General features: G+C 48.6%; 1 protein-coding gene across 7 annotated transcripts in view; it reads left to right on the forward strand.

The window, feature by feature from the left end:
- Positions 1-11,003, forward strand: part of SAMD4A (sterile alpha motif domain containing 4A) — a 224,967-nt gene that overhangs the window by 191,315 nt on the left and 22,649 nt on the right. For all 7 annotated transcript variants that reach the window (XM_036841284.1, XM_036841286.1, XM_036841285.1 and 4 more), the window contains 3 exons: positions 2,460-2,793; positions 5,059-5,144; positions 10,024-10,142. In XM_036841284.1, coding sequence (XP_036697179.1) covers positions 2,460-2,793; positions 5,059-5,144; positions 10,024-10,142 — 539 coding nt within the window. The remainder of the gene's footprint in view (positions 1-2,459; positions 2,794-5,058; positions 5,145-10,023; positions 10,143-11,003) is intronic.

Consider the following 11,003-nt stretch of genomic DNA (forward strand, 5'->3'; position numbering starts at 1 on the left):
CTGGGTGTAGAAATGATCACGTTCCATGAGCTTGTGTCCCTTGACATCATCAACCAATTTTTCTTGGTAAGAGAGGATCCCCGGAACGGGTTGGTACTCATGCTTCAGGCTTTTAAAATTATGTCCTTGCTATTCTGGGCTCTCAGAAGATTAAATACTTCATTAGTAATCAGGGCCCTGATAGTCACGGTCCTTCCCGGGTCCCGGGGAGAGGTCTCCTGCATAAGCATTGGGCAGCACTGTGGCAGGGCAGGTCCGCCCACCACACCAGCAAAGACCCCCCCCCAACCCCTGACCTCCAGCCCCAAGCATCTGAGCCTGATCTGCGCCTCTGTGAGCATCTGGCAAACAGATAGATGTCTATCAGAATCAACTTTCACTCCTTTTTCTAATAACTAATGCCCAGGATATAAAACTCAATGTACAGGAGGATCTAATTGTATCATATAAAGTCATGTATGTATTACAGACAATTACATACATTACAGACATACCTCGCTTTATTGCACTTCGCACATACTGCCTTTTTCTTTTTTCTTTTTAACAAATTGAAGGTTTGTGGCAGCCCTGAGTTGAACAAGGCTTTTGGCGACATTTTTCCAACAGCATTTGCTTCTTACTTCATGTCTCTATGTCACATTTTGGTAATTCTCACAATATTTCAAACTTTTTCATTATTATTATATTTGTTATGGTGATCTGTGATCAGTGATCTTTGATGTTACTATTGCAAAAAAATTATGACTCGTTAAAGACTCTGGTCATGGCTAGCATTATTTAGCAATGAAGTCTTTTTTTTTTTTTAAGATTTCTATTTTATTTATTTATTTTTGCTGTGTTGGGTCTTTGTTGCTGCTCGCGGGCTTTCTCTAGTTGCGGTGCGCAGGCTTCTCATTGCGGTGGCTTCTCTTGTTGCGGAGCACGGGCTCTAGGCGCGCGGGCTCAGTAGTTGGGGCTCGCGGGCTCTAGAGCACAGGCTCCGTAGCTGTGGCGCACGGGCTTAGTTGCTCCGCGGCATGTGGGATCTTCCTGGACCAGGGCTCGAACCCGTGTCCCCTGCATTGGCAGGCAGATTCCTAACCACTGTGCCACCAGGAAAGCCCCAATAAGTGTTTTTTAATGAAGGTATGTACATTGTCTTTTTTAGACATAATGCTATCGAACATTTAATAGACTATAGTGTAGTGTAGACATAACTTTTATATACACCAGAAAACAAAAAAAATTTGTGTGACTTGCTTTATTGAGATAACTGGTTTATTGAGGTGGTTGGGAACCAAACCCGGAATATGTCCAAGGTCTGCCTGTATAGTATATACAGTTCTCATCTCCTGTAGAAGAAATTCTTGCATCCCTGCCCCAGACTGCTGACTCCTACACTCAGGCCCCCATGGCTCCTCGGACCTCATTTTCCACCCCCTCCCCTCCCCCACCCCGTTCTACGCCAGCCCTCCTTGCTGTTCCTCACACCCTCCAGGCTCCCACCTCAGTGCCTGTGCCCTCACAGTGCCCTCTGCCTGGAGCGCTCTTTCCCGGGAACCTGCAGCTCAGGCTCAACTGGGTTCCTGCTCCCATGTCACCCCATCACGAAGCCTCCCCTCCCAGCAGCCCTGCCCTGTGCCTTAGTCTCTAGCATGACGAATGTTCATCTCATGGCAGGATGTAAATTCCCTGAGCGAACCCTACTGGCTTTCCTGCCATATCCCCATGCCTAGCCCAGTGCACAGCAGGTCAGAGCACCCAAAACATACTTACAGGTTTAACAAAGAAACACATAACACTGAAACCTGCAGCTTTACAAATATTAACATAATCACAACCACCTGATGAGGCAGGTCCTACTGTTACCTTCATTTTAACATTGAAACCTTCCTTCGTTTCCACAGGGAAACTGAGGTACAAAGAGGTTAAGTCATTTACCCAAGGTCACACAGCAGTGTCAGAATTCAAACCCAGGCAGCTGTCCTAGAGTCTGTGCTTTGAACCACTGCCTGTGTTGCCCGTATCATGCGCTGAATGAAGGTGTGAATGAGCATGTTCCTTCATCTAAAACAAATCACACGCAGGTCAGGAAGCCACCATGTGACCCTGTATAACTTTGTTTTACAGCTTCTAAAGTGTGTGGATGTAAACTAAATAAATGCATTTTAAAGAAAGGCATTGAGGAAGCCAGGGAAGGAAATGTACCAAAATCATTTTAGTGATCGTCGCTAGATAGTGGGATTTTAAAGTGATCATATTTTCCTCGCTATACCTGTATGTATTTTCCAAGTTTTCTACCTGGGCTAACAATAGAATGATTCAGTTTTAAATGGTTGCTCTTCCAAAGAACATTCTAATGAAGGGGTCAGCAGCCCTGAGCCCTGCGTGGGAACAGCTCGGGGAAGAGGCGGGGCGGCATGGAGGAGGGTCACCCAGTTCCTGACCCTCATGGAGGTCTTCTCCCTCTGACCATCCAGGACATCATCGAGGGGGGCAACCTGCGCATCCCCCTCCAGGAGCTGCACCAAATGATCCTGACTCCCATCAAGGCCTACAGCTCCCCGAGCGCCACCCCCGAGGCTCGCCGCCGGGAGTCCCAGGCCTCACACCCGCCTTCGCTGATGGGCCCGGAGAGCCAGAGCCCCGACTGCAAAGACAGCGCCGCGGCCGCCGGAGCCACGGCCACTGCCTCGGCTGGGGCCAGTGGCGGGCTCCAACCGCACCAGCTGAGCAGCTGTGACGGGGAGCTGGCTGTCACCCCCCTGCCAGAGGGGGATCTCCCTGGGCAGTTCACACGTGTCATGGGGAAAGGTAGGACCCGATTCTCCCGCCTCCCCTTTCCTCTTCTCGACACCACTGACCAGAGCTCCCAGTTCCCGAGGACCTTCCCCGGGGTGCTGGGCGAACTACCAGAGTACATGTCATTAGCCCATTTTACAGATGAGGAAAGTGCGGCCCAGAGAGGTTAAGGTATTTGGATCTGAATTCCAAGCTCTCTGATCCCCAAAGGCGTCTTCCTTCACCCTGGCTCCCTTCTCTCCCGCTTCCTCAGACCAGGGCCTGCTGGGCCCTGCTGGCGGAGCGCTCATTGGGCCTTTGGACCCTCAGGCTGAAGGCAGCCTTCCCACGGGCCACAGAAGGTACCACAGCCACGCTGTGTGTGTCTGTAAGGCAGCATAGAATTCCCACGTGGTCCTTTGGGTAAGAGCGCCCCTTCTGCCTGTGACTGCCCTGTGCCCGGCCCTTATGCATATATCCTTGACCCTGTCTGACACTAGAATAATTTGTGCTTGATGGGGTATTTCTCAAAACATTTCGATTATTTAAAAAATGTAGTGAATACCAGTACTTTTCCTCTGGGAAGGGGAAACAAGTTTTTTCTCTTCCATTGTGCAATATTTCAGACCATTTAAGACTGGGTTCTAACGAAAAGGACAGCTGAATCTTATAGGCGCAGTGAGAGTTTCCCTATAGTACGTGTCCTTAAAAAGACTGAAATCTGTAGAAATCTGGCGCAGAGGAGATGGTTTGTAGCATCCCTTGGAGCTGAAATGCCAGTCGCTTCCTGGTCAGGGTGGGTCCCGCCACCTTCTCACTCTCCCCCAACCCCAAGTGGGCTCTTTGCTGTGTGGATTAGAGCAGATGGCCCCGTGGGTGGAGGTACAGGTGGGCGTGGTTATCTGAGAGTGTGGTACGTCACCCCCCTTCCCTGTGACAAGACCCATGTGGGCTCTGCCCTCAGGGGACTCTCAGTCCTCTGACATGGTGTCTTTTTAAAATTTAACTACATTCAAATAAATTATAAAATTAATTCACGCTCTACATAAAAAATCAAAGCTAAACAAAATAGTGAAAGGTGAAAAATACGCCCACCTCCACCCCAGGCCCTGCCATCTTCCTCCTCAGAGGTAACCACTCTAAATGGTGCGGAATATCCCTTCAGAAACATTATAATCATATATAAGCACAGGAGCATCCTTTTTACACACAAACAGGTCTTGCTTACCTGTTTCTCTGCAGCTTGTTTTTTTTACATTATATGCTTTCAGTATTTCTAGCAATACAAAAGCACCACCTCATTCTTTTTTAAAGGCTGCATACTATTCCCCTGTATGCATAAACCATAATTTAACAGGGCCACAATGAATGGACATTGAGATGGTTTCCATGTTTTGTTATTACCGACAATGCTATACTGAAAATCTATGTGAAATGGTATAAATGGGATTCTATGACAGATTGGTTATGCAGGGTTAGGGAGAGAAAGGAATCCTGATGCCCAGTTTCAAGCTTCATGGCGAGGCATTTTTACTTCTCACTGACGTCTTTGTCCAACCATCTCCACCTGGCCTTCTAAACATTCCCATCAAAATCAGAGCATCAGGACCTCTAGGATGAGAATAGAATGGGCTACACTAGCGTGGCCATGACCTGTCCAGGGTGGGTGTGTCCTCCACCTGCAGACTAGCTCTGCTCTGTCTCTACGAGAACTTACTTGAGTGTGTAGGTGAATGTGAGCCTGTGCATGTATAAATGTGGGTATCGCTTTGAGAAAATCACCCTCCTCTGATTGAGAAGCAGGCTCCCTGCTCATGTGCGTGCCCACACACCTCACATCCTAAAAGATGTGCCAGCCTCACTCCTCCAAATGAGATGTGCGGCTCATTCATAAAATTATGGCTCTTGCTCTCTGATAAGGGCTGATGGTCTTTAATGCCTTTGAACTCCCTCTCAAAAGGAACCTCTTTCAAAGACAGGGCTCGGGGACGCTGCTGCATTCTTCCTCTCCCAGAGTGTCTGTCTCGGGCTGGGTTGCAGAAGGCTTAATATAGAATGGTATGCGTGGAATTAACCAAAGGGGCTTCTGGAGGCAAGGGCTCCTGTGGTGACCAAGCCTTTGACTTCAGTGGAATGAGGAGCCTCCTGGCCTTTTTTGTGAACGTGACATAAAGCCACAGTCACACATACCTCTCAAAATATTGGTCCTGAAAGGAAATCAGAGGCAGATCTCAGAGGTTAGGATGGGTGTGCATTTCTCTAATTCACCTTCCCTTTTTTTTTTTTTTTAATTCCCAGTGTGCACACAACTCTTGGTCTCCAGACCCGACGAGGAGAATATAAGTTCCTATTTACAGCTCATAGACAAGTGTCTAATCCATGAGGTGAGTAGTGACAGGTTTCACGAAACTGCTTTTTCTCATTGCTTAGAAGTGGTTCTCAGAGTTTCTGTGCTGTGATCATTTGGGTCTCCAACACCTTATGTTTGAGGTGGGGGGAGGGTCATTAATAATAGCTCGGGCAGAACTTGGCTGTGGTGGCTTCAAACCTAAACGCAGCTTGCATATTACTCTGGGGTCCAAAGATTCGCCTGGACTGAGCTCTGACTTGGGGGCAAATGCCTGAGAGAAACATCCGGCTCCGGAAGCCTGCCCGAGGGACCGAGCCTGGGGTGGCCGACCACAGTCCTGCCACCTAGCCCCGGGGGTGTGGAAACATTTTCCCTTTGAGCTCAGGAAAATTGGAGGAGGGCGGGGAGAAAAGGAGAGCGTGCAGAAGAAATAATGTGTGTCTGTGTGTATGTTGTATGTGGTTTGGTGGTTAGTCTGCTGTATTTTGACTTGTGATTCTTATAGGAATTGTTTTTATTTTTTTTAATTTTTATTGGAGTAGAGCTGATTTACAATGTTGCATTAGTTTCTGCTGTACAGCAAAGTGCATCAGCTATACGTATACATATATCCACTCTTTTTTAGATTCTTTTCCCATAGAGGTCATTACAGAGTATTGCGTAGGGTTCCCTGTGCTATGCAGCAGGTCCTTATTAGTCATCTATTTTGTATAGAGTAGTGTGTCTATGTCAGTCCCAATATCTCCCAATTTATCCCTCCCCCAGACCCCGCTTTCCTCCTTGGTAACCGTAAGTTTTTTTTTTTTTTACATCTGTGACTCTGGTTCTGTTTTGTAAATAAGTTCATTTGTACCATTTTTTTAGATTCCACATATAAGTGATATATGATATTTGTCTTTCTCTGTCTGACTTACTTCACTCAGTATGACAATCTCTAGGTAGCCTCCACCCAACCTCCCACTCACCCTTTTCAATGTCCAATCCTGACTCTGCTCTCATTTGGGCCAGCAAAAAAACAATAGGAAGGAGAGAAGGCAAGAACAGGGGATGGATTTTAGAGCTCATTCATTCTGTAGATATTTATTAAGCACCTAGGTCCTGCCCCTGGCTAGGGAGCTTCCTGTGGGAGGGGAGTGGGTGGGACAAAAGGAAAACAGGCCATCACACATATGACAATAAGGCCACCTCCAGAGGAACTGGAGCCCAGGAGGTGTGGTGGGTACCCACCCAGAGCCCCGAGGCACTCCGTCCAAGCTAGACCTGAAAGGCGAGCAGAATCTTAGTGGGAAAGACTTGGTCTGTGAGGAAGCGGAAGAGAGCAGTCAGGCAGAGGGAACAGCGCTTGGAGGGGAGGAGGACGCTTGGAGTAGGCTTCAGCAGGGTCTGATCAGGGGAGCATTTAAATTTCTGAAAAAGCAAACCAGAACCCTGCTTCCTCTCCCACGCCCACGCTCAGCACTGATCCTTGAAGATACTGGAGGACAAGTTCCCTCCCACCTCGCCTCCAGTCTGCTGAGCCCAGGAGACAGAGTAACGAGCCCTGCAGCTGCCTCCGTTGGATGGCGCGCTAACTTCCTTATTGGTCCACACCAGCCCCGACGCTGTGGCCTGGTGCTTCTCCCTTTCCTGCCGTCATGCATGCCCTCCCTGGGCATCCTGGCTCTCCTTTCTGTGTCTTTCCCCTTTTCCTCCCTGGAGCTCCAAGTGACAGGCGCCAAGGTGGCCCCGTGTGGGCTCATCTCCCCTGACTGCAGTGGAGGGGGGCGCGTCACTGACAGGAGTCACGGGCAGAAAGGAGCTCGTGCCCCGTCTGCTTGCCTGCGTGCGTGTCAGGATGGAGGGGCCTGCTCTCTGCTTCGGGAGGGAAAATGGTGTTTGAGGCTTTTTATGATTTGAGTTTGAGTAGAGGAAACACGTGTGAATAATTTTCCACAGCCTCGGGTTATTCTGTGTGTGCAGAACCCACCCTCCCTGTGAGGCCCTGTCGAGGCACAGTCTCCATCCAGGCTGAAGACTGGCCGGGGCTCCGAGACCCAGGGCTCCCTCCCGATCGTGCTGTTCTTTAGCCAGTGGATGGGAGGGTGTTGACTGCCGAGACACCTTCCTTCCTCCCCAGGGACAAAGGAGCCAACTCCCTAGACGAGTAAAAGGACAGGAAAGTTCTGAATCTTATTTCTGAGACCAGTCGCTTCGTCTCCTGGATTATAAGCCCAGGCTTCTCGCCTCCTCGCCATCTTGAGAAGGTTCTGGGTAGACGAGCTCTTGCCCCCTTTGTGACCCTTAGTAATCCAGCCACAAGAGCTGTAGGACACATGTTCATCCAGACAGACATATGGGTCTGGGCCTGACAGGGGCAGAGAGCTCAGAAGTGGCTGACCGGCTGTGTCTGGGCATTCTGGAGCATGGAGTCTTCCTTCCCCTCCAGCCCCCGAGGAAGCTGCTGCCAGCGCAGCCCAGAGCTGCCTGGAGCGGGTTGAGGTGAGGTGCTGGCATCCCAGCCGAGAGCAGAGCTCCCACAACTGAGTGCTATTTGCAGGCGCACACGGGAACCAGCTCTCAGAAATCGCTCATTACCAACCATGGTCTAGCTCCTCTCCAGGCCTCCCAGCCACAGCTCCCAGGACTGAGAAGAAGAGCCACACACTGAGCACGCCTAAGGGGCCCGTCCCCATCTGCAGCCCCAGCTATGTGAGCTGCTGGCCCGCTGCTGAGTGGCTGAGCTGACCTCTCTGAGGGGGCGTAAACATGTCCATCTTCTTGGGTGCTCTTGGCCACCATGGGAAATGTCACATATGAACCAGTGTCCCTGGAAGCACTTTGAATGCACATCTGTAAAGTGAGCCATTTACTCCTTTGTCACTTGGAAACTCAGGTGGGCTCCAGACCAGCTCAATGTTGTAGTCTTGAGACCTCGAAGTCATTGGTTGGAGTTTAAGGCCATGGTTGAATACCAAAGCTTATGAAGCCACCAAAGGGCCGTCCATGCAACCGAAAAACCTAGTCAGAGCGTCTGTGGGCAGCACACGGTGAACCATGACGAAGAGCCAGGCGTGTTCTGAGTGTCCTAAGTGCCCTTTGTGTGTGAATTTCATTTAATCCTTACAACATCCCTTTGATGAGGTATTATTAACCTGAGTTTTTAGAAGGAGCTGAGTCTCAGGTAAAGGAACTTACATAAAGATGTGCAGGGATTCGAGCCCTGCCCATTTGCATCCAGAGCCTTCCACTGACCCACTGGGCTGGACTCTCCTCCCCAAGTCATCTTGAGCAGCGCACCTGCATCTTGTGTCCTCGCTCAACATTTGGCTGAATAAGCTGGTCAAAAGCGGAATCTACCCGTCCCGTTATTAGTCTAGCAGAAATGCTTGCCTTTTGCAGCTTTTGGAGCTATTCCTGTATAGCTGGACACTCGCTGAGCGTCACCAGCAAATGAGCGGGACCACAGAGGAGAACCACATACTCACCTTTTAGCCGTGAGACCACCCACCATGCACCTTAAGGCGTGTCAGCACATTTTTCTCTAACGGGGCACTGAGTGCCTGCTGGGGAAGTCCTCCTTGATGACTCTGCTCAGTGGCATCTGGCTAAGGTCACCCAGGAGGAAGGGGTTGGCAAGTCCTCAGTACCTTTTCCACAATATGACTAACGTCTTCTTGCTTTTGTTCACATAGCTCTCCTGTGTTCAGGTCCTTAAAGATGAAATGTCATTGGAAGAAAATAAAGCTGTCATTTTTTTCTGTCTGTTTAAGGAATCTGTTTCCTTTATGGGAAACAGACATATAGTCTGTTACTCTTAAGTATTCATTTATTTCTACTTAAAGTATTTCATGCTTTAGTGACAAAACTACTTGGGTATGATATCTCCATCACTGTTACTGCTAATCAGTCAGATCTGGTGGATTTATGACAGTGCGTGGACCACAGTTCTAGGCACTTGACAGGGGTTTCCTATATTGCATGTGTGGTCCTCACCATCTAGAACACTACATGGCCATGGCCTATCTGCAGCAGAATTCCCAGGGCACTTGCTGCAAACACAAACCCCCTAGACTCCTCTCCATATCTATGAAATCAGGCTCTGGTTGGGGGAGGGGGTTCAGAAATCTGCATTTTAACAGTCTCCTGGGGGGATCCTAATATATCATGAATTTGAGAGTCCCCGCCTTGGGGTCTCATAGCCCCTGTGAAGTCCTTCCCTGGGCTGCGCTTGAGTACATAGGCTGTACACACAAAGACACGTGATATAGGTGAGAGTGCGTTACGTATGGGGCAGTAGGCAAAGCATCCCCAAACACCAGTTTTACTAGAAAAGACTTGAGAAGGCATCAGATCTACCCATTTTCCTAAACCTTAGACAAAATTTAGGTGAGGAATGGTGCACTGGGGTTGTGTAGAGCATGGGGCCCTTTAACTGGAGATTTCTCAGCAGAGCCCAGACACGCAGAGAGTACATTCCCTTTTCTGAAGCCCCACAGACCACTCCAGGGTGAACACACACCATCAAGCAGATTGATTTTTTGGAGTGGTTTAGCATTTCCATGGATTATGAAAATGCCTGTAAAAGCCCGAGTAGTCAACAATCAATTTTGCAATTCATTCTTGGTTAATAAACAGAGTCCAGAGTGGAGTCAGGGGAAAGTGGAAGGTGGGTATGGATTTGCCAGAAATGCAACCAAAATCGAGGGTTGTCAAAAGCTTAAGGCATGTACCTTACCAGGTGCCTCCAATGTCAAATAACTTGAATTGTCAGTACAGGCAGCTCCCAAATAAAACTGACTGCTGTTTGGACCAGGTTGGAAACAAGGTGAAGAAAAGGCAGCTGGAGGACTCCTACGTTTCCCCTATTAATCGCGTGTTACTCCCTCTAATGCCAGGCTGCGTCACCCATTAAAAAGTCCTGTTTGTTTTTGCAGGCATTTACAGAGACACAGAAAAAACGATTGTTGTCATGGAAACAGCAGGTGCAGAAGCTCTTTCGGTCTTTCCCTCGGAAAACCCTTCTAGACATATCAGGATATCGACAGCAAAGAAAGTATGTTGGGATTTCAGTCTTTGTAATGCGTGGTGGTCCCAGTACCTCACTGTCTGCTTAGGTTCCAGGGGCAGGACTACACAGGGCATCATTCCTTGTTTATCAGGGCGCCCTATGACAAGTCCAGATCGCATTCCTTAAACAGGTGGGGTTGGGAAAAAGCTGTAGAGGGAAAGGATTCCCAGAGGAAGAGCTGAATGTGATCTTCGGCAATTCAATTTACATGGTCAAAATGACGGTGTTAGTCCGGATGGGCATCGAGTGGGGAGTGGGTATGATTTAATGAATGCCCACAAAACACTTGGTGGTTTATCCACAACAGGGGGCTCTGAAAGGACAAAAACGGGTTGTTCTCTCCGCACCTTAAGTGGTAGTGTAATTTTTTCTCCCTTCTTGCTGCAGACAAGCTAATTATAGTTGGTGGCAGGGTGAAGAGCCCAGTGCTGGTCTATTTTGGTCTGAGCTGCAATCTAAGAGTAAAGCAGTACCATTCTTGATTTTTCATAGCACTTCAGCTTCTTGGATGCAGTTAAACATAAGCCTCGTCGTACTTTAGAACCCATTACCTTAATCTGGTTTGAAATTGAGGAATCTAATTGCATATTAAAGGTGAATTACAGTGACAATCTGGGGGAGGAATCACGGGGAGGGGTAGAGTGAAGCCTTGAACAATGACAGGGAGTTTTGGGGGAGACAAGGGAATGATGATGATGCAGATATGCTGAAAAATCAACATTCTATTTTACTTTTTTTCAACGTGGGCAGGTAAATACTCATTTTTTTCGCTTGCACCTAGGAAGTTCTGAATTCATTTCTCAGTGCATATGTAGAAGCTCTGTCCATGTTAAAATGTTTGGCATT

This window comes from Balaenoptera musculus, chromosome 2 (assembly GCF_009873245.2).
Source record: "Balaenoptera musculus isolate JJ_BM4_2016_0621 chromosome 2, mBalMus1.pri.v3, whole genome shotgun sequence".
In the NCBI taxonomy this organism is placed as follows: domain Eukaryota; kingdom Metazoa; phylum Chordata; class Mammalia; order Artiodactyla; family Balaenopteridae; genus Balaenoptera; species Balaenoptera musculus.